Source organism: Bos indicus x Bos taurus, chromosome 4 (genome assembly GCF_003369695.1).
Source record: "Bos indicus x Bos taurus breed Angus x Brahman F1 hybrid chromosome 4, Bos_hybrid_MaternalHap_v2.0, whole genome shotgun sequence".
NCBI lineage: Eukaryota > Metazoa > Chordata > Mammalia > Artiodactyla > Bovidae > Bos > Bos indicus x Bos taurus.
The window spans coordinates 48,691,232-48,714,988 of record NC_040079.1 but is presented as its reverse complement, the minus strand read 5'-3'; the positions used below and the strand labels follow the sequence as shown (position 1 = coordinate 48,714,988).

Below are 23,757 nucleotides of genomic sequence, written 5' to 3'. Positions count from 1 at the left end.
ACAGATAAGGTAAGGGGGGCCCAGAGGGTTTAAAAACACCCTCAGGGTCACTCAGCCAGTAGATGATATTGATGATATTGCACAGTTAGCTTCTAGATCTGGGGGACTCCAGGAGCAATCTCTCATTCCCTGACCCTCATGCAGCACATGGCAGAGGCTTCAGATATGTTTCATGAATAAATACCTGTGGGAAGGAAACATAGGAAACAAAAATAAGGCATCAATTTAGTTTCCCTGGAAAGCTTTGTAAACTTCTTAAAAGTCATGTACATCAAATAAATCACTCCCGGAGGTGTTTTTAAGCCAGAAAGAAATAAACCAAATCATTGATATGTCAGTGTTGGGATTTATGCATTCAGAAAACAGCCCTTCAACTCCATCTAAAGGCACTTTGCTAAGCAGTGATTCATTAATCTGACACAACTATTTTAAAAAGGTCAAATTTGCATTTTATGGGACATATGTATACTTTATGATATGATAGAGTTGCTTTTATAATTCATATGGACAGTATATTTATATCCTTGTTTCATAGGATTTTAAATTATTACAGAAGAGTTTATAGTTTTTATGTATTGTATTTTGCTTTGATGCTTATACTTGCCAGACTTGTAAAATGCCAAATTCTTGACCAAGACTGTGATCTTCACATTTTTTACTGCATTATTTCTATGGGAATGACTATGATCTGCTTTGTAATAATCTACTTAAAATCTGCCTACGTTATGGGGCAGGGGGCTATTCCATAGCTCCTGTCTGCTCCACTGGGGGGTGGATGAGGCGAGTGGAGTGAAGAAGTGAGGGGTCAGTATTGTCTTGCCCTAGTTTAGTTTTATATGGTGCTGTTGTTTAGTTGCTACATCATGTCTGACTCTGCACCCCTATGGACTGTAGCCTGCCAGCCTTCTCTCTGTCCATCCCCAGGAGTGGGTTGCCATGCCCTCTTCCAGGGGAATCTTCCCAGTCCAGGGACAGAACCTGCATCTCCTGCATTGGCGAGCAAATTCTTTACCACTGAGCCACCAGAGAAGCCCTCTTCTGTATGATCCCAAGGTTTAAAAAGTAACTCCACTGTTCTCCTAATGGGGAAAGAAGGGGAGACAAGAATTTAGCAGTTTGTGTGATATAATGTATCTTCAGGGGGTTGGATTGAAAGAAAAGACAGTGAAGCAAAGCATTTTAGGAGTTAGGTTTCTTAGTGTTTGAGATGAAATGCACATAAGCATGGAGAGGAGCTCACATTCTCAAGAGGCCACAGTAAGAATTAAAACCCTCCAAGGGACAGCAAATATGCACTTCCCACCTCATAGTGGATCTGGGATTCATATGTTCTTTGAGACTTGAAAGATAGCTGCGCTGTTGACATCTTTGTCCCTACTTTTCTTCAAGCCAAGTGGATACCATTGCACTCCCCTCCTGTCCCGGCTGTTCTCCACCTGGAAGAGGGCCACAGAAGAGGTTCTCAAACATGTTCCTCTGCAGTCCAGGGTTCAGAGCAAGGCCAGTGGTTATGGATTGGTCACCCCAACTTCCTGCCACACCTGTTCACCTCAAGCAGGCCTCTGAGTATTCTGAGTTCTTGATACGTTTGAAAACAGGGTGTGTCTATTTAAAGGACTTTTTTTTGGAAACTTTGAAAGCCACCTGTAAACCAAAAATGCTGGGTTTTACTTCCACTCCTCTCGGTGTGTTTGGGAAATGTTATTGTTAGATAATCTTTCTGGTTTCAGTTTTCTCATCTGTAAATGTCCTAAATGTAAGATAATGTTTGCTCAGAACCAGCTATGTCATAGAAATTTCTGGAAACATCACTAGCAGCATTACTCTTTCATTGTAGCTATTTAGTTGCTAAATTGTGTCCGACTCTGCAATCCCAAGCAAGCATGCCAGGCTTGTAACTCATTTACTAGTACTGCCTGATAGTACTGTCATGATAACAGCGCACATACTGCTCCTGTGCCTTGAGTGTTACTGAGATAATGAAGAAATCTGAGGAGCCATTTTCTCTTTAGCTTCTTCATTAGTGAGCAAAACAGAAGTTAATGACCCCAGTGACAAAAGGCAGGGAAATGATCTACAGTCCCTGTTACAGAGGACTCTCTTTTCTGTAATGTAATTGCATATTTACTCAAGATATTTTTATGAACAAAAATTGAACAAAAACTTTTTCTCAGCAATTGATTGGTCGTCTTGTCAGTGATCTAAAAAGTAGCTGGACATTTGTGATGCAGAGTTTTCAAAAAGATGCCTTGCATTGTTGACCCACTGAGTGGGCTCAGCAGATTAAAATCTGCTGAACCAAAGAGTTTTTTTGTGTTGCTTAGAAATACTTAACATTTAAAATATGTACTATTTGACATCTTAATTAAAACACTTGCAGGTACTTTCAGAATTGCATTGATTTTGACCTTGGAAGCTAACGTCAGGTTAGCTGATTTTTAAGTGGGCAGCCCTGTGTCTCTGCTTTTATTTTCACATCTTTCAAAACATCTCCACTCTCATCACTCACCACTTGGCTGCTTTTTCCCCAGGCTTCCAGAGGCTTCCATTCACAGGCTTTTTCCTGACAAGACAGAGCTGACTGTGTCAGGAGCTCCCTCTTGAGGACAGACTTGTTGAAGGGAAACTTAACAAGTTTCCATTCTGTTAGACACTGCGGTTGTGTTACATCTCAGTGCAAGGGAGAAAGAAAGGATTTTGTGAGACACAAAAGTTAATTTTTTGTGTTTTTTTTTGCCTTTGTTTCCATCAGGTCAGCCACCATCCACCTATCTCTGCATGTCACGCTGAGTCTGCAAATTTTGTTTTCTGGCAAGGTAATGTGCCTCTATCATTTTGTGTAACATTATCATTTACTGTAAATGCTCGTTAAGTGGGCCCTGGACTTGGATCTCACTGGAACAATCTGTACCATTTGATGTTCTTGCGTCTCATCATTGAACAATAACTGCCATTTGTTGACTTCATAATTAAAGTTTCTGGAGGATAATTTGATTGTCTCCTTCTTTAAAAATTCTCAGTCTTTGTCTGGCCCATCACCATTGTTTATTCCTGTAACTTTTCCCTGTATCTTATTCTGCATCCATTTGAAATGCCTCGTGTATTTCAAGAGACATTAAATATTTACAGTTATTAGACTCTAGACTGCAGAGTGTTCTTTTGCTTTTGAAAACTTTAAATTTTATTTCTGAAATTTTACACTGCCAATTTGTTTTTCAGTTTGGGGTGGTTATTCCTATGTTCAGTTTTTTATGTTTTTAATTTGGGGAGGGATGGTTGCTCTGAAGACAAAATATTGCTGCTAATATTTCCTAAATGGATTAATTAATTTTGTTAACTTATTTATTCCATAGTCAGAGCATGCAATAAAAAGAAAATTTGAGCATCCCAGTGTTTTGAACCATGAGCACCTGTCAGTTTTTTAAAAGATTATTCTAACTGGTTAACACCTGATTTGCCACATGGCCTTTTTTTTTTTAATGTATCTATAAAATTTAAAAGATAAGAGTATTTTATGAAAAATTTCCTTCCCCCATCCCAGTTCCCAATCATCCAATTTATCTCTCTGGAGGCAGTATTGCTAGTTTAGATTACAAGTACTATGGTTTCTTTATGAATCTTTGCTACTAAAATTTAGAATTGAAGCTTGTCTGGAGACTTCTTTTTCATTAAAATACTTTGGAAAAATTTCCCATAATGTCTCTAACCTCCTAGTTGCAGTGTCATTGACCTGGTAAGGACTGTATTGTTATTATTACTTTCAGTTCAGTTCAGTCACTCAGTTGTATCCGACTCTTTGCGGCCCCAAGAGCCACAGCACGCCAGGCCTCCTTGTCCATCACCAACTCCCAGAGTCCACCCAAACCCATGTCCATTGAGTCGGTGATGCCTTCCAACCATTTCATCCTCTGTCGTTCCCCTTCCCCTCCTGCCCTCAATCTTTCCCAGCATCAGGGTCTTTTCAAATGAGTCAGCTCTTTGCATCAGGTGGCCAAAATATTGGAGTTTCAGCTTCAACATCAGTCCTACCAAAGAACACCCAGGACTGATCTCCTTTAGGATGGACTGGTTGGATCATCTTGCTGTCCAAGGGACTCTCAAGAGTCTTCTCCAACACCACAGTTCAAAAGAATCAATTCTTCGGCTCTCAACTTTCTTTATAGTCCAACTCGCACATTATTACTTTAGTTATATGTTATTTAACGGGAGGGGTCTTCTTCAGGTACTTTCTGTGTGCTCCTTATATCAATCACAGTTTTCTCTTTAGCTCTGTTCGCTTCTTCCTCATCAGCTTTTTCCTGGGCAATTCCACCTCTCCATAAGTCCATGACTGACAAATCTTGCTTTTTTTAAAAAAATCCATTTTGACATTTTTCTACCTCTTAATTAGATTGTTTAGATCATTTACATTTATTATGATTATTGACATGTGTGTGCGTGCATGCTAGGTCACTTCAGTCGTGTCCAACTCTTTGTGACCCCATGGACTGTAACCCGCTAGGCTCTTCTGTCCATGGGCTTCTCCAGGCAAGAGTACTGGAGTGGTTTGCCATGCCCTCCTCCAGGGGATCTTGTGATTATCGACATAGTTGGGTTTAGATCTGGTCTCTTGTTTGTTTTCTGCCTGTCGCATCAGTTTTTTGTTCCCTTTCTCTCTCTCTCTCTTTTTTAACTTTCTTTTGTGTTGTTATATATGATTCCATTGTATTTTTTTTTGTTGTTGCTTTATTAGCTATATGTCTTTGTTCCATTATTTAGTTGTTGCTTTAGGATTCATATATCTTTAACATATCACAGTCTCTTTTCAAGTGATATTTTGCTACTTAACCTATAGCAAAAGAAACTTTAAAAAGTGTACTTCTCCCTTCCTGAACCTTTCCTATTGTGGACAGACATTTTACATATATATGTTATAAACCCTGTCATACATTATTACTACTTTGCTTTAAACAACCAATTATCTTTTGGGGGATAACAACGTGCTGAGATAAATACTGTACAACTCACCAAATTAAAGGTACAAGTCAGTGGTTTTTAATATGTTCACATAGTTGTACAGTCATCACTACAGTAACTTTAGAACATTTTCAGCACTCCAAAAAGCAACTTCTTCAGCCAGTACCCACCTTTTAATGGCTCCCCACCACCACCCTCCTGCCCGCGTCCCCCTGCCTTCCAATTTCTGTCAGCCTCTTGCATCCTTATGCAACCACTGATCTTCTTTCTGTCCCTATAGGTATGCCTGTTCTGGACATGTCATATAAGCTGAATCCTGCAGGATGTGCTCAGGGCCTTCCTGGCCCCAGCCCGTCTCTCTCCTAGACCAGGCCTTGCCCCGCTGCTGGCCTCCACGCATTCACCTTTGCTCCCCCGTGGTCTGTGTATTGTCACCTGGCCCCAGAGGGATCCTCTGTCTCTGCTGTTCTTTTTCTATTCCTTGTTTCCCTGATGGCACCGCCGCTCGTGCATGCTGTAGAAATCTGAAATCATCCACAAATTCTCCCTGTCTGTCACAGCCTGCGTCTGATAATGTCACCAAGTTCTATTCTTGTTTCCTTGATGGTTCTGGGACCACTCCCTTCCCCTGCATCCACCACCACTGTCCTGGTTCACTTCATCCTCATTGATGCTTTGAGCAAATACAGATCACCTGCTTCTCATCTCACCTGCTTTTGTTCCATTTTCCACATTGCTGCCAATTATCCTGGCAAAGTCTGTATCTAATCACATCAATTCTCTGTCTAAACAAACACCTTGTTTCCCCCAGTGCACCCAAATCAGCTTCTTAGCCAATTATCAAGCCTGCTGTTTTTTGTACTCAAGCTGTATTTCACTGTTCTCTCTAAACAACCTGAGACCCACAGAACAGAGCCACATCCTGTTCTCTCACATCTCTCATGTCTTCTGCCTTAAACTGCCTTTTCTCTGCCAGGTGAACTCCTACTTATTCTTCCAAGCCCAGTTTAAGTGGCCCTTTCAGACAAGCCTCTTCTGATGCCTTCCCCAAGCATGGTGGTCATTCCTTCTTCTCTGGTTCCATTTCACCTTATTTCAACATACTCAATAATAGCCTCTCATGGGGGCCTCACTTCTTTTCACTTCTATATGCCTTTCATCCTGGGAGTTCTTCCAGGGGGTGGGGGCACTGATACTTTGTAGTTTTAGTTTCTCTAATTCTGTTCCAAGTACTCATTTGCTATTTATATTGAATAATGATAAAGTTTATTATGAAGAGATTATCCTATATTGTGATTATCATTTATCCAGCCTAAGAAACCTTGGATCTACCTAGCTCTCCCACTAAATATGTAATATTCAGTATTATTTCATTTCAGATGTGAGATGGAAAAACAAATTCTGGGGCAAATCCATGGAAATCGTTCCCATTGGCACAACCCATGTGACTCTGCCAGCGTAAGTTCTCCTTCTCTGGTTAGGAACTTTATAGAATTTAGGGCCAGGGTTTGGAAACAGGATGCCCGTTGTCCCCCGTGGTGCTGAGTGTGTGTGTTTTTCTTTTAATACATTTGACAGTAGCTTCAAATGTTCCTCATTTTGACAATCTCACATTTTCATTCTCTCTAATGGAAATGCTTCCTGGACACCAAAGTTCCCTGAATAGAGTTTTTAGAATTTTCATTTCTACTTTCTAACACAATTAGGAATGATAAGTTTTCTTTAACATCGTTGTCCTGCCTCACTGTCAAAAATTTTTTTAAAGAAAGCCATGACTTTGATCTTTCAGGGATTATTGATACTTTTTCATAAAGCAAAGTGGTAATGGTTATGGTCTCTGGAGCTGGAACTCATATGCTCACACTGCTACTTACTAATTGCAAATTGTTGGGCAGGTACTTAACCTTTCTGATCACCAGTTCCCTCATCAGTGAAATAGGGATAATAAACCATCTACTTCATAAGACTGTTGGGATGATTAAACAGATATGGAAAGCACTTGAAATAACACTTAAAATAGTCACATGATTCATGTCAGTGTATGGCAAAAACCACCACAATATTCTAAAGTAATTAGCCTCCAATTAAAATAAATTAATTAAAAATAATAATACTTGGCACATAGTATGTGCCATGAAGTGTTTGGTTTTGGTCTTAATATCATTATCCTCATAATTATTATTTCATTCTGTAAGTCATACCTGGAATACTTTCTTACTGTAAAAGATTTAAGATATTTGTATCTTAAGATTTATGTATAAAATATATATGTGTGTGTGTGTACAGGCACACCTCAGAGACATTGCAGATTTGGTTTTAGACCACTGCAATAAAGTAAATATTACAATATGAATTTTTTGGCTTCCCATTGCTTATGAAAATTACTTTTTATATACTTCAGAGATATGAAGTGAGGAAATGCTGTTGGAAAAATGCTAATAGACTTGCTCTACACAGGATTGCCCCAAACCTTCAACCTGTAAAAGCTACAATAGATCAAAGTCTTCCTGTATACATACGTGCCTACATATATGTACCCACACATGTATATACATAAATATATAGTGCATGTGTCTGCCTGTGTGTACATATGCATATGTGTGTGTGTGTGTGTGTGCGTGGAGACGGAGCACACTGTGGACAGCCTCTCCACCCTCCCCTTGTCACTCTCCTTTCATAGTTTGGTGACTTTAGACACACCTCCTCCAGTTCAGTTTCCTCCTCTGTCAAAGGACAGAGTGGATTGTTTCAGGAGACCCCCCGCCCCCACTTCCAGTGGAGCCTCTGCAGCTCCAGGATCTGATTGCTGCTGCCCCCAAAGCACCCGTGGGGAGGAGGGTGAAGGCTCTTAGACCACCCAGCATGGCTTTCTTGGTGTTAGGTCTGTAGTGAAGGAATAAGAAATTCATCACAGGACTTGTTTTTGAAATGCTTGTTTGCATTTGCTGCTGACTCCTCTGGGAGCTGTAACTTTCCCTTTCTTTTCCTTTAGTTTTGGAGATCATTTTGAGTGGAACAAAGTGACCTCTTGCATCCACAACATCTTAAGCGGGCAGAGGTGGATCGAGCACTATGGAGAGATTGTCATCAAGAACCTGAATGATGATTCCTGCCACTGCAAAGTGAACTTTATAAAGGTAACCTCGGTGCCTGTGAGCTGTGGCCCCAGACAGGCCTTGGCAGAACTGGGCCTCAGGTCACAGGTCTTGGGGAACTTTTCACCTTCACTTTTGTGCCAGGGCCCCCTGGTCCCAGCCTTACCCCTCTCACTTGGACCAGGGTCACAGTCCCTCCTAGCCTCCTTCCTTCCTTTACTCCTCTGTGGTCTCTCCCCAGTGAGTCAGCCAGAGGGACCCTGTTGAAACATAAGTCATCATGATACAGTATGGATGAGCCTGGAAGACATTATGCTAAGTGAAATAAGCCAGACACAAAAGGACAAAAATGATTCCATTTATATGAGATACCTGGAGCAGCCAGATTCATAAAGACAGAAAGTAGGATGGTGATTTCCAGGGACTGGGAAGAGGAAGGAATAGGGAGTCATTATTTAATGGGCACAGAGTTTCAGTTTGGGAAGATGAAAAGTTCTGGAGGTATATAAGGCAATCATTATGCAACTTTGTGAGTGTACATAGTGCAACTCAATTTTACATTAAAAAAATGGTTGAAACAGTAAATATTATGTATGTTTTAGCACAGTTTAAAAAATGAAAGTCACATCATATTTGACCAAAACCTCTGACAACTCCCATCTTTGTCAGAACAAACGCTTACATCCTTACAGTGGCCCATGAGACCCAGTAGAGCCTGCATTCCCCACCCCCATCACACACACACACACACACACACACACACACACACACACACACACACACACACACACACACACACACACACACACACACACACACACACACCCCACCCCCCCCCCTCTGTCCTCTCCAACCTTGACTCCTGCCACCCCTCATCCCCTTCCTTCCTCATCGTCCTCTAGCTGCACTGTCCTTCTTTCTCTCTCTCCATTTCCTTCTGCTTGGGGTCCTCCAGATCCTTCCATCAGCCTTGTTAGTCACCCTCTTTCATATCTTTCTTTCATATGTTTTCTTCAGAGTGTTTATTACCACCTGCCGGTAGCTTGCTCGCTGTTGCTTTACTTGCTTATTTTCTGCTCCCCACACCCTCCTTGCTATTCCTGATTCCAGCAAAGCAGAAGCCAGATCTGTCTTGCCCACTTCTGTGGCCGATGCCTGGCAGTTTTGCCTAGCACACAGCAGAGTCTCATGCACATTTAAGGATAAACGAACAGCTTTTCCTCAGGCAAAGAGCCTGGAATCATCTGCTTACCTATCCAACTTTCCATCTGCCTTGATTTGAGCCCGTTTCCCCACCTTCTCTCCCTCCTGAAATTCCCTCTTGCCTGTAAAAATCTCACATATACCAAGTGGCCGTAAAGGGTTACCCTCCTCAAGGAGTATCTGCATCTAATTAAGGTCAAAATCATAAGCCAAGAGATTAGGTTCTAACTGTGGAATTTCACACAGTACCTCTCTGTACCACCTATAGCAACTGGGGGCGCATTATGGAGAGATGGCTTGGGGTCTTTATTATATCCTGTAGGTCAAACTGGGTTGTAGATAGAATTAGTAGTGATTTGGCATAAAATAAGCTGGTGCTGGTAGTAAAGAATCAGCCTGCCAATGAAGGAGATATAACAGATGCAGGTTCGATCCCTGGGTTGGGAAGATCCCCTGGAGGAGGACGTGGCAACCCATTCCAGTATTCTTGCCTGGAGAACCCCATGGACAGAGGAGGCTGGCAGGCTATAGACCATGGAGTTGAAAAGAGTCGGACATGACTGAAGCAATGCAGCATGCAAAGATGACCCTGCCTTAAAAGCTTCATCTAAGGTCTTTCAAAAAAGAAGCAAAGGAGCCTGAATAAGGGGTATATATACCTGGGAGATTGACAGATAATAGATACATTGATTGATTGATCCAGGTGCAAGCTACCCTGCTCTCAGAAATTTCCCCAAAGAATGTGCTTCACTCCCATTTATACCATCCATGTGGTATTCATCTACTGAGGACCAGGGAACATATTTTCATAGCTATGAGAGATGAAAAGAATTAGAACACTGGATGTGCCTCTGGTATTGAAAAATAATTTGAAAGCAGCAGTTATGTGTGGAGCATGACTGCTTCTTTCTGTGGCTTCCCAGTAAGTAATTGGACTTACTGACAAATATCTCTACAGAGAAAAATATGACTCCTGCTTTAGAATAAACTTAAAAGCCTGGACAGTGTTTGCTTTCCTTTTTAACCTGACTAGAGAACTCACTGTTACATGTCTGATTAATCTCTGAGGTACTGCTATACTCTGCCCTTCCTCCCATTTTTATTTTGGACTTGGAATGGGGAAGCTAGTCTACCAGATATGGCCTGGAAATTTCACTCTATTTTATTGGTTTCCAGATACGGATTCTATTTTGGCTGAAAATAGTAGTAGAATTTTTTGATTTATGGAGTAATGCCTTCTGGTCTTTTGCAGATTTTTAGGGCAGGCAAGGAAAATTGAAAAACTCAACTCTAGGGACTTAGCGCTCCCTCTGCTGACCGCAGTGTGGTACTGTATATGTAAAATCCACAAGGCTGGGCCTAGCTGAGCTGTTCTCAGTCCAGGACCAACTCAGTGGGAATGTGGATTGCATAAGGTTCCTATAAGTTAGATGAGCAGATCTGGTTTGGGGAAAAAAATAAATAGTAGAAACTGAAAGTTGATTGGTTTACAAACTTGGTAAAAAAAAAAAGGTTGTTTACAAAGGATTGTCTAGTTCCTTGAGAGAGTAAGTTATATGAGTTACATTTCTTTTAAATTGTAGTAGAACCACAGTGACAGTCAGGGGACAGCTGTTCTGGAAGGGGCTTAAGGGTCAACCCCCACCTGGTGGATGATCCCTTCCTTCCTGCAGTGCATGATGTGAAAGTAGATAGAAAATTATGTCTTACACAATGTTGATGATTGAGCTACAACCTATAAATAAAGAGCTAGCTTTTAATTTTTATTAAATAATTAAAAGTATGAATTTTTAAAAAGCCAGAACCAACAAACCATATGCAGCATAGAATCATTCTTGCGGGTTTCTTTCCTCTTCCTTTTTTCTCTTAACATTCGTAATAAATTGACCCCAAAACACTAACAGATGACTCTCTTTTTACTCCTAGGCGAAATACTGGAGCACTAACGCCCATGAGATTGAAGGTACAGTGTTTGACCAGAGTGGAAAAGCAGTACATCGGCTCTTCGGGAAATGGCACGAGAGCATCTACTGCGGCGGCTCCTCCTCATCCGCTTGCATCTGGAGAGCAAGTTAGTATCTGGGTTTGCCAGGTGGAGCAAAGCGAGGGCGTGGCCAGAAGAACCCCCTGCGGGTGAACGTCAGCGTCCATTTAGTATATCCAGCCTCTCTTTGCGGAGAAGGCAATGGCACCCCACTCCAATACTCTTGCCTGGAAAATCCCGTGGACGGAGGAGCCTGGTAGGCTGCAGTCCATGGGGTCGCTAAGAGTCGGACACGACTGAGCGACTTCACTTTCACTTTTCACTTTCAGAAGGAAATGGCAACCCACTCCAGTATTCTTGCCTGGAGAATCCCAGGGACGGGGGAGCCTGTTGGGCTGCCGTCTATGGGGTCGCACAGAGTCGGACAGGACTGAAGTGACTTAGCATAGCATAGCCTCTCTTTGAACTATGCTAGAGCTACGGGCTGGAGAAGGCAATGGCACCCCACTCCAGTACTCTTGCCTGGAAAATCCCATGGACGGAGGAGCCTGGTAGGCTGCAGTCCATGGGGTCGCTAAGAGTCAGACACGACTGAGTGACTTCACCTTCCCTTTTCACTTTCATGCATTGGAGAAGGAAATGGCAACCCACTCCAGTGTTCTTGCCTGGAGAATCCCAGGGACGGCAGAGCCTGGTGGGCTGCCGTCTCTGGGGTCACACAGAGTCGGACACGACTGAAGTGACTTAGCAGCAGCAGCAGCAGAGCAACTGGCTCTACTGTCATTCACCTAGTTATATCTCAGACTCATCCTCATGCTTATCAACAATACCTCTGTTGGACTGGTAAAGTCCTGGGTTCTTAATCCCAGAACAAAGCCATTGCTTATCTGTGGTTGCACATCATTCCTTTGCCTATACCAGGCACACAGGAAATGCTATTAGTGAAGTTCAAGAAGTCATTCTAGAGATAGGGAAACCTTACTGGAAAAGCAGAATGACCTACAAGAGTTATGGGGTCCCCTAGATTTTCCCAATACCATAAACCACTCTAATCTCTCCTATAATTCTAGAAAGATGCTAAATTCATTAAGCAGATGGGGGGAGAAAGGGTATGGAAGCCAAAACTTCATAACACGTCCCCTAAAACATTTTAAGAGTTTAGCCCATCTTTTCATCTGATAAATATCTTCCTGAGTCATGGTTATATTCTAAAACCATTGCCCTTAGAGAGTACCCTTAAGATGCTTTAGTCTGATCAAAATAAAAAGAAAATCTAAAAAGGAAAGCCATTCTAATAGTGGCTTAAACCATTAGGATATGTACTATTACTTAAAAACAAGTGTGGAGGGTGTGGCCCTACGGTTATTACATAGGCAACTTACCTGTCTCAAGAACATAGATCATTGAGAACACATTGTGCCTGCTAAGTCAATTCAGTTGTGTCTGACTCTTTACGACCCTATGGATCATAGCCCACCAGGCTCCTCTGTCCATGGGATTCTCCAGGCAATAATACTGGAGTGGGTTGCCATGCCCTTCTCCAAGGTATCTTCCCAACCCAGGGATTGAATCTGCATGTCTTATGTCTCCTGCATTGGCAGGTGAGTTCTTTACCAATAACACCACCTGCCACTCCCGATATGGCAGTTATAATTCTTCTCCTGGACGCAATATGATTGTTTCAGTTCAATATCATATTCTCATGTAAGCAGAGGAGATGTCAGGATGGAAGAGCTTTCTTCTGCTGTGACTCTCTTCTTCTCAGGAATGAAGAATTTCCTAGTATCCCCCAGCAAATGTATCTTTCTGTTTTGTCTGTCTCCTTTTTGTTGGTGGTGGTTTACGTTGGGAGGCCAAATGTGGTCCTTGTTACTCCATCTTACTCTTCTGGATTCAGAGTCTCCCACAAGGCTCTGCTCTTCTTTAAAAATTATTTATTTATTTATTATTTTCTTTATTTTTGGCTGCGCTGGGCCTTTGCTGCTTTGCGTGGGCTTTCTCTAGTTGTGGCGAGTGGGGACTATTCGTTGTGGTGTGCCGGCTTCTCATCATGGTGGCTTCTCTTGTCACAGAGCGTGGGTTCTAGGGCACACAGGCTTCAGTAGTTGCAGCTCGTAGGCTCTAGAGCACAGTCTCAGTAGTTATGGAGCACGGGCTTAGTTGCTCCGAGGCATGTGGGATCTTCCCGGATCAGGAATCAAAACTGTGTCCCCTGCATTGGCAGGCGGATTCTTATCCACTGTGCCACCAGGGAAGTCCCCAAATGTATGTTTGTAACTTGTCAACCTGAAGTGGAACCAGATTCATCCCTTAATTGATCCTGTGCAACTGGGTCAGCAGGAGAGATTCTGATGACCTTAGATTAATCCCCTAGAAAGGGCATAAGGACACCTGAACAGATGAGTCAGCCATTAGCAAGAAAGAGAGATGACTGTAGAGTGGGCAGCCAACAATGTTTCTTTCAATGGGTAGTATCCACCCATTTCCACCGTCAGAGAGGTTGCCACGAAGCTAGAATGAATTGGCACCACTCGCCACCTCCCTGGCTTCAAAGGTTCAGAGGCACACGTGGCATTTCATGAGTGAAACATTCATTCTCCTTTGCTTAAAGAATGTATTGCAGATGAGAGTCACCATCTGGTCCAGGTGTTAAAGCAGTACCTTGACAAAAGAACACTGTGTGAGCTGTTATTCTTGTTATTTATTGACTTTATGTCTCTGTTTATGGTTGTGAGCATCCCTGGCCTGTCTGCAAGAAAAAAACCCACTGTCTCCACTCTGGAGACTAGGATGAGTTTTTGAGGGCACAATAGGAAGCTTTGCTATTATTTTTATGCTTAGGATCCAGAGAACTAGAATTAGACAAAATGGACTTCTGAAGCCTCAAAAAATGGGTCTGCAGAAAAGTTCACAGAAAGCATTTGTATTTGTATGTGTGGACAACTAGAGCAAAGGCTCGGAGTAGACTATATTTGATTAGTCTATATTTGATTTATCCAAGACATAAATTTAGGTATGTTTAGCTTGATTCTTAGCTGGAATTAAAATTAGGACAGCATGACTGCATTAATCTGCTTTGGCTGGTATAACAAAACACCACAGACTGGGTGGTTTAAACAGTAGAAATTCATTTTCTCACGGTTCCGAAGGCTGGGTACAGGCAAATTTGGGCTCTGGTCAGAGTCTTCCCTGTGGCTTGGCTGCAGGTGAGGGCCCACCCTTCTGACCTCATTTACCGTCATCAGTTCCTTTTTTTTTTTTATATGAAACTTTTAGTATTTTATTCATTTTCATAGTTTTACAGTATTAGTAAAAATAATGACCATTATAAATAAGTATAAAATGGAAGTTGATGAAAAAATAACCCCAAGTCTTCCTTGACTCCCACCCTCCCACCAAAAAACTAGCTAGTATATGGCAAATATCCTTTTCACATATTATCTTTAGGCATATATTCACTTTGTAGTGGTGGATGGTTTAGTTGCTAAGTCGTGTCTGATTCTTGTGATCCCACGGACTGTAGCCTGCCAGGCTCCTCTGTCCATGGTGTTTTCCAGGCAAGATTACTGGAGTGGGTTGCCATTTCCTTCTCCATCGTCATCAGTTCCTTAGAGACCTGATTTCCAAATACAGCCATGTTGGAGGTGGCGCTTTAACATATGAACTTTGAGAGAACGTAAACATCAAGTCAGACTGAAGTGACTTAGCAGCAGCAGCAGCGGCAAACATCAAGTCTAACATTCTGGCCCCCAAAATCATATCCTTCTTACGTGCAAAATGTATGTTTTCCACCTCAACAGCCCCAAGAGTCTTAACTCATTCCTGCATCAACTCTAGAGTCTCATTTAAATATCATCTAAATCAGGCATGGGTGAGATTGGAGGTGTGATTCATCCTCTCCAGCTATGAACCTGTGAAACCAAAATGTGCTTCCAAAATACAGTGGCAGGATGAGCGTAGGATAGACATTCCCATTCCAAAGTGGGAAAGAAGAAAGAAGAAAGGGATGATGGGTTTTAAGTTAGCCCAAGACCTAGTAGGGCAAATGCCATTAGGTCTTAAGACTGGGGAACCTCCTCTTTGGCTTGATGCCCTACCCTCTGGGCGCACTGGGACACTGCCCAGCTCCCAAGACCCCCAGGGTTCTGGGTAGTGGCGGCTGGGCATGTTGAAGCTGCACAGTGGCCCAGCCCTTTGAGAAGTGGAAGCAGCCTTGCGCCCTGGGCCTGTGTGGTCTGGGCCTGTGGAGGGAGGGCAGCCTAATGTCTCTGAATCACCTTCAGAGTCATTCCTCCCTTTGCCTGAAGGTGGTGCATGTTTGCAGCTGGGCAGCTCTCTGGTTCCATCTGTAAAATAACAAGAGTCCAACAGCCTTGCTTCATTTAGTCCCGTTTTCTCGCCTTGCTTCATTTAGTCCCGTTTTCTCTGTCCCCTTTGGTTCCAGCTGACAGTGTTTCTGCTGATATAATCCCATCTCTATTCCTGGCTTCTCCTGAGATGGTTTAAAATTAAAATATGTAAGATTCGGAGAGGCCCTGCATTGAGGAAAGGAGGAGCAGAAATGAAAGTAAAGTATAACATTTATTGACCTCTTGCTATGGGTCCAACACTATTCTAGGTACTAGGCAGTTTCAGAAGAATTTGACATCTCTTAAATGAAAATGGATTCTCTAGAGTGAGAGTCTTGTTAGTAAAAATGGACCTGGAGTTCTTTTCAGCATGCTTATTTTTGTAACAAATTATTTTTATAACTTACAATTCTATAGAAACATATTGATATTTAACAAATTTGGATTGCACAAAGAAGGCCTTAGCTTTGTAGGCAGAAGGAAACTTATAGAAAGGAAAATTTATAGAGAAAAATTCAGAACCTCTTTGTAAGCCAGAATGTTTTAATAGAAATGGAAGAGGTTGGAGCTGAGAGAAAAAAACTGTAGCAGGTCTGAGATGAAAAAGGTGAAAGAATTAAAATGTGATGTGAATGCAATTCAAGTTAGAGATGAACAATCTCTCTTTCTTTTAGATCCCATGCCAAAAGGCTATGAGCAATATTATGGCTTCACACAGTTTGCACTAGAATTAAATGAAATGGATCCATTGTTAAAGTCTTTATTACCACCTACCGATACTCGATTCAGGCCAGATCAAAGGTAAGGATATTTTTCAGGTCTTTATCCTCCAGAGATGTGAAACTATAAAAAGGCTTAGTAACATCTTCTAGGCCACCAATGGAGCCTAAAAGAGAGAGATTCTGTCATCAAGAGTAGAAGTCTAGGGGGACTGTAAGCAACCTTGTGGAAGGAGCAGAGCCCAGCTTAAAGCAGTGTGTGGCATGACCTTTATTCACCAGTAGATTCCCGTTTCTATTGAAATAAATTTTTCAAAAGTTTTTTTAAAAGAGTGTTCTTACATATAGTAATAAAAAATACACTTACTATGTATTTGAAAAAAGCATTCAGTTCCTTGGCCCTTGAATTTAAACTATTTTGGTGCATTGAAATCTAACTTCTGATCCTAGGTTTGAGGCTGACAAGCTGTATGACATATGCTAAGTCTTTTAACCTTTCTCAGTCTCAGTTTCCAACTCTGTAAAATGGAAAGCATAATGTCTGCCCTAAGGCCTATCTCTTTAAGACTCAAAACCAAGGGGAAAAAAGAAAATTTCACTTTATTTTAAAAAACCCAGCATCCTTCTTCATGGTAAAATAAATAAAATGTATACCTAGAATCAACAGATTTATGACTGAGCAGCTTACTTCATGATTTGGTTCTAGAAATCAAGATCAATCCATTTGGGGGAAAAAAACAAAAAATAGACATAGGAAAATGAACAGTTTACAAACAATGAAGTGCAGATATCTCCTAACTATATGAAATGATACTCAGTCTTGCTCAGAGAAATGTAAAAATTTAAAAACCATGCTGTTATACCATTTGTTTACCCATCAGATGGCAAAGACTCGAAGGTTTGATGTACTCTGAGGGTACAGGGAAGAGGCATTCCAGTACCACTGCTGGTGGGAATGTAAATTGCTAGAATCCCTGTAAAGGGCAGTTAGTAACAGACATATTGCAAACTCACCTTTTTACCCAGCAGTTCCAATTCTAGAATCATCTCCTTATACATAAACTAACACATGTGAAAAATGGCAATTGTACACAGTCCTTCACTGCAGCATTAATTATAACGTAAAAAAGATTGAGACCATCTCAAATATCTATCAGTGGAGAATTGTTTAAATAAATTCAGGTATACCCACATAACTGAATATTATATATCTATTAAAAAATCTAGAGATCTCTAAAAGAGATCTATGTACTACCAAGAAAGATCTCCAAGATATATTGTTAAGTAAGACAAAGCAAGAAAAAAGAAACCAAACCAAGAAAGTATGCACAGTATGTGTAGCCTGCTTCCATTTCTGTTCTAAAAGGGAGGTGAGAATGTATGTTAATGTTTGTTTATATATGAATAAGAAATCTCTAGACGGATGCACAAGAAACTAGTCACGGTGGGCTACCCACGGTGGGTGGGGTAGGAAGGAAACAGGTAGAATTGAAGACAGGAACGAGAGGGAGATTTTGCCCCAAATTGCTTTTTATAGATATAATTTTTTGAACCATGTCTGTATCACCAGTTCATAGCACAGTGTCATCCCTCACTACTTCCAAGTGATGTTTAAGGGTTGGGACGTTTCTTATTTTACAGGAGGATATTCTGAATATCCAGTCTGTACATGTGCAGTTCTGGTAGTAATGATGGTTCCATTTTTTGGCATTTATATTCCTTCATCTTTTCCCTTAATGTCTCAGGTTTCTAGAAGAAGGGAACTTAGAAGAAGCTGAAATACAAAAGCAGAGGATCGAACAGCTGCAGAGAGAAAGGCGGCGGGTCTTGGAAGAAAATAAGGTGGAGCACCAGCCGAGGTTTTTCAGGTGTGTAAATGGTGGGGTCCTACGGGTCATTGTTGGCAGGTACTGGTGACACCCGTTGCTTCTGGACTGAGGAGAGTGGATGGGGTGTCCCCTCCCCGTGAGAGTGTTCTCAGCACTTTCCCTGCTTCACAGTGGTGACGTCTGTCCTTTGCCAGGGCCGGTCTTTGTGTGGACACTGCCTCCGCCCTCAGTCGTCCTGCTTTTTTTGCATCCCTTGCTCTTTCCCTATGCCTCTCAGCACCTCCCACAGGACTTTGCAGAGAGGTGCTCAGTAAGAGTTTATGGGAGAAGCAAAGAGACCAACCAAACCCAGCTCCCAATACCAGGCCAATCTGTTCAGACGGGATCTAAGATTGGTTTCTCTGCATCCCCTCTCATGAGTATAGGGCTTCCCTGATAGCTCAGTTGGTAAAGAATCCACCTGCAACGCAGGAGACCCCAGTTCAATTTCCTAGGTCAGGAAGATCCCCTGGAGAAGGGATAGACTACCCACTCCAGTATTCTTGGGCTTCCCTTGTGGCTCAGTTGGTAAAGAATCCACCTGCAATGCGGGAGACCTGGGTTCAATCCCTGGGTTGGAAAGATCCCCAGGAGAAGGAACAGCTATCCACTCGAGTATTCTGACCTAGAGAATTCAATGGACTGTATAATCCTTGGAATCGCAAAGACTCAGACACGACTGAGCGACTTTCATTTTCTCATAAGTATATTCTGTACAGTGATGGAGATAATTAACCATCATCAAACTAGAAATTCCAAGTACTAATTCTTGAGTTGCAGAAGTTCCAATATACTGGGGCTTAGATTTGGAACATTTACTATCATTTTAAAAATAACTGGCTAGAAGGCTCTTATTAAAAATAGGCTGAAAGTTTAGAAGGGACATCCAAGATCGTCCGCCCTTCACCTCCTCTTTTATTAACTGAGAAGAGGTGAAGGACCAGGGGACATAGGTGATCTGTGGAAGGACCCAGTGGACTGTCCCAGACAGGGGCCTGGCTCTCTTGACTACAGGCCAGGGCGCAATATGGTTCTGGGGTTTTTTCCAACAAGTTTTTCTGGGGTTTTAGCGATAAGTTATGTTTTATCCCCCCAGTATAATATTCTTTCCCCTCAAGTTGGTGTGGATTTTGATCACACACTAAGGATTTGAGTGATTGAAGATCAGTATAGTAGAGTTTTATCCTGGAATATTCACAGCTTCATTTAAACATTTAATGAATACGTTTCCTTAAATTATTTTTTTCAGAAAGGCAATGGATAGGTAAATGGATAGACTAACAGACTGATCAGTTGATTTTACTAATATTTGTTAAAGAGGTTCGTTACAGTATTTTTAGGATCATTAAATATTGTGGGTAACCAAACTGTCTCAAGAAATAGATAAGGAGATTGATCAACTTGACCTGATATGAGAACCTGAAAAATCTTCATAAAGTCTATGGAGCTCTATGGGAATTGAACCAGCATTTAAATGCAAAATATAAAATGTTACCTAGGCTGTCGCTTCAACCATGTAAGAATTTTGTCTGGAATAGAGAAGGACCAAACACAGTGGCAGCTCTTCTTCTTTTTGATTATCTATAAAATTATCAGAGTATTGGATGTGGCAGGTAAAAATGTGAGAAAAGGTGGGAATTGTTCAGCAGTAGCAGTCCTGGAACTGTTCCAATTAGAAGCTGGCAGAGATGACAGAGAGGAGGAGTATGGGGACTTAGATGTTTCCGTTGACACTAAGGAGTCACCAAAGTATTAATGGAAATTCCAAGTGGAAACTACAGCTCTGGCAGCTTTAGTCATCTTTGTTTCAAAGAAAAATATCTGATACGCAGATTGACTTATTTTAAACACATCCCTTTATTGGAATAGGGAAACAATTGTGATAAAAATCCATGTTCCTCTTATGGTTGCTGGGATAAGACTGGGAGAAAGAGATAGTTAGGGAGTTTGGGATCGACAGGTATACACTGCTATATTTAAAATGGATAACCAATAAGGACCTACTGTATAACACAGGGCACTCTGCTCAATGTTTTGTGGCAGCCTGGATGGGAGAGGAGTTTGAGAGAAAATGGATACATGTATGCTAAGTCACTTCAGTCGTGTCCGACTCTGTGCAACCCCATAGACGGCAGCCCACCAGGCTCCCCCGTCCCTGGGATTCTCCAGGCAAGAACACTGGAGTGGGTTGCCATTTCCTTCTCCAATGCATGAAAGTGAAAAGTGAAAGTGAAGTCACTCAGTCGTGTCTGACTCTTAGCGACCCCATGGACTGCAGCCCACCAGGGTCCTCCATCCATGGGATTTTCCAGGCAAGAGTACTGGAGTGGGGTGCCATTAATGGAGCCATATACATGTATCCTGGAGAAGGCGATAGCACCCCACTCCAGTACTCTTGCCTGGAAAATCCCATGGATGGAGGACCCTGGTGAGCTGCAGTCCATGGGGTTGCTAAGAGTCGGACACGACTGAGCGACTTCACTTTCCCTTTTCACTTTCATGCATTGGAGAAGGAAATGGCAACCCACTCCAGTGTTCTTGCCTGGAGAATCCCAGGGACGGGGGAGCCTGGTGGGCTGCCGTCTATGGGGTTGCACAGAGTCAGACATGACTGAAGCGACTTAGCAGCAGCAGCAGCATACACTTAAAATGGATTATATGTGTATAATGGACTCAGTGAGCTGAGTCCGTTTGCTGTCCACCTGAAACTATCACAACATTGTTAATTGGCTATCCCCCAATACAAAATTAAAAAAAAAAAAAAACTGTGTTCCTAAGAATGTGGATAAATATGTACTCCTCACTTTTTCTAAAACATGTGACAGTATCAGTCAACATTACAAGTGCACATACTCTGACCCAGATGTTTTAACTTACAGGAATTTTTAATATAATAAATCTCACACACATACAAAATAACATATGTTTTGTTTATAATAGCTAGAGGTTGACAACACAGTGTCCACCAGTCAAGTACCTGTTAAATCGTGGTCCATCCCCACAATGGAATATCATGCAACTGTTTAAAAAGGAAACGAGGAATTCCTTTTTGCCAGAGAAACCAAACTTTCCCTGCAGAAGACAAATGGTGAATATTAACTTTGCAAGGTGTGAGGCCTCAATAGTGATGACTCAACCCTGCTGTGCAATGCGAAAGCAGCAATAGTGAATACTTGAATGAACAGGCATGGTATGTTCCGATTAAATGGAATTGCAAAGATAAGCCAGCTGCTGGATTTGGCCATTAAGCTATAGTTTGCTGATCTTATTTTGACAATGGAAAAGGATTACAAGTATATATGTTATGTAAAAACTTAAGGGGTAGGACACCATCCAGGGCTACCATTGTATGAAAAAAAGGAGAGGAGTGGAGCATGCATGTGCGTGCATGCAAGCTCACACACATGGAATTTCTCTGAAAGAGTGAAGCTGCTAAGATTGTTGTCTCTGAGGAGAACCAGGATGCTGGGAGTAGGATGGAAAAATTCAGCTCTCCACTCTTATGAACCTTTTGAATTTGGGTCTATGTAATATCTAGTATTATACGATTATACAGTGGAAGTGACAAATAGAGTCAAAGGAATTAGATTTGAGAGTGTCTAAAGAACTATGGGCAGAGGTTTGTGACATTGTATAGGAGGCAGTGATCAGGACCATCCCCAAGAAAAAGAAATACAAAAAAAGGCAAAATGATTGTCTGAGGAGGCCTTACAAATAGCTGAGAAAAAAAAGAGAAGCAAAAGGCAAAGGAGAAAAGGAAATATATATCCATCTGAATGCAGAGTTCCAAAGAATAGCAAGAAGAGATAAGAGAGACTTCCCCAGTGATCAGTGCAAAGAAATAGAAGAAATCAGTGCAAAGAAAACAGTAGAATGGGAAAGACTAGAGGTCTCTTCAAGAAAATTAGAGATACCAAGGGAACATTTCATGCAAAGATGGGCCCAATAAAAGACAAAAACAGTATGGACCTAACAGAAGCAGAATATATTAAGAAGAGGTGGCAACAATACTCAGAAGACTTATACAAAAAAAGATCTTCATGACTCAGATAACCATGATGGTGTGATCACTCACTTAGAGCCAGACATCCTGGAGTGAGAAGTCAAATGGGCCTTAGAAAGCATCACTATGAACAAAGCTAGTGGAGGTGATGGAATTCCAGTTGAGCTATTTCAAATCCTAAAAGATGATGCTTTGAAAGTGCTGCGCTCAATATGCCAGCCAATATGGGAAACTCAGCAGTGGCCACAGGACTGGAAAAGGTCAGTTTTCACTCCAGTCCCAAAGAAAGGCAATGCCAAAGAATGCTCAAACTATTGCATTTGCACAATTGTATTCATCTCACACGCTAGCAAAGTAATTCTCAAAATTCTCCAAGCCAGTCTTTAGCAGTACGTAAACCAAGAACTTCCAGATGCTCAAGCTGGATTTAGAAAAGGCAGAGGAACCAGAGATCAAATTGCCAACATCCATTGGATCATCGAAAAAGCAAGAGAATTCCAGAAAAACATCTACTTCTGCTTTGTTGACTATCCCAAAGCGTTTAACTGTGTGGATCACAATAAACTGTGGAAACTTCTTAAAGAGATGGGAATACCAGACCACCTGACGTGCCTTTTAGGAAATCTGTATACAGTTAGAACTGGACATGGAACAACAGACTGGTTCCAAATAGGGAAAGGAGTACATCAAGGCTGTTTATTGTCACCCTGCTTAGCACTTATATGCAGAGTACATCATGAGAAACACTGGGCTGGATGAAGCACAAGCTGGAATCAAGATTGCTGGGAGAAATATCAATAACCTCAGACATGCAGATGATACCACCCTTATGGCAGAAAGTGAAGAAGAACTAAAGCTGTTCTTGATGAAAGTGAAAGAGGAGAGTGAAAAAGTTGGCTTAAAGCTCAAAATTCAGAAAACGAAGATCATGTCATCCAGTCCCATCACTTTATGGCAAATAGATGGGGAAACAGTGGTTGACTTTATTTTTCTGGGCTCCAAAATCACTGCAGATGGTGACTGCAGCCATGCAATTAAAAGACGCTTACTCCTTGGAAGGAAAGTTATGACCAACTTAGACAGAATATTAAAAAGCAGAGACATTACTTTGTCAACAAAGGTCCGTCTGGTCAAGGCTATGGTTTTTCCAGTGGTCATGTATGGATATGAGAGTTGGACTATAAAGAAAGCTGAGTGCAGAAGAATTGATGCTTTTGAACTGTGGTGTTGGAGAAGACTCTTGAGAGTCCCTTGGACTGCAAGGAGATCCAACCAGTCCATCCTAAAGGAAATCAGTCCTGAACATTCTTTGGAAGGACTGATGTTGAGGCTGAAACTCCAATACTTTGGCCACCTGATGTGAAGAACTGCCTCATTAGAAGAGACGCTGATGTTGGGGAAGGATTGAAGGCAGGAAGAGAAGGGAACAACAGAGGATGAGATGGTTGGATGGCATCACCGCTCAATGGACATGAGTTTGAGCAAGCTCTGGGAGTTGGTGATGGACAGGGAGGCCTGGCGTGCTGCAGTCTATGGGGTTGCGAAGGGTTGGACATGACTGAGCGATCGAACTGAACTGA

The 23,757-nt window shown here is 41.8% G+C and overlaps 1 protein-coding gene across 3 annotated transcripts in view; it reads left to right on the top strand.

Moving 5' to 3' along the window:
• Positions 1-23,757, top strand: part of OSBPL3 (oxysterol binding protein like 3) — a 199,543-nt gene that overhangs the window by 171,472 nt on the left and 4,314 nt on the right. For all 3 annotated transcript variants that reach the window (XM_027539354.1, XM_027539355.1, XM_027539353.1), the window contains 6 exons: positions 2,753-2,816; positions 6,336-6,414; positions 7,949-8,093; positions 11,181-11,325; positions 16,262-16,388; positions 18,052-18,174. In XM_027539354.1, the coding sequence (XP_027395155.1) occupies positions 2,753-2,816; positions 6,336-6,414; positions 7,949-8,093; positions 11,181-11,325; positions 16,262-16,388; positions 18,052-18,174 (683 nt within the window). The remainder of the gene's footprint in view (positions 1-2,752; positions 2,817-6,335; positions 6,415-7,948; positions 8,094-11,180; positions 11,326-16,261; positions 16,389-18,051; positions 18,175-23,757) is intronic.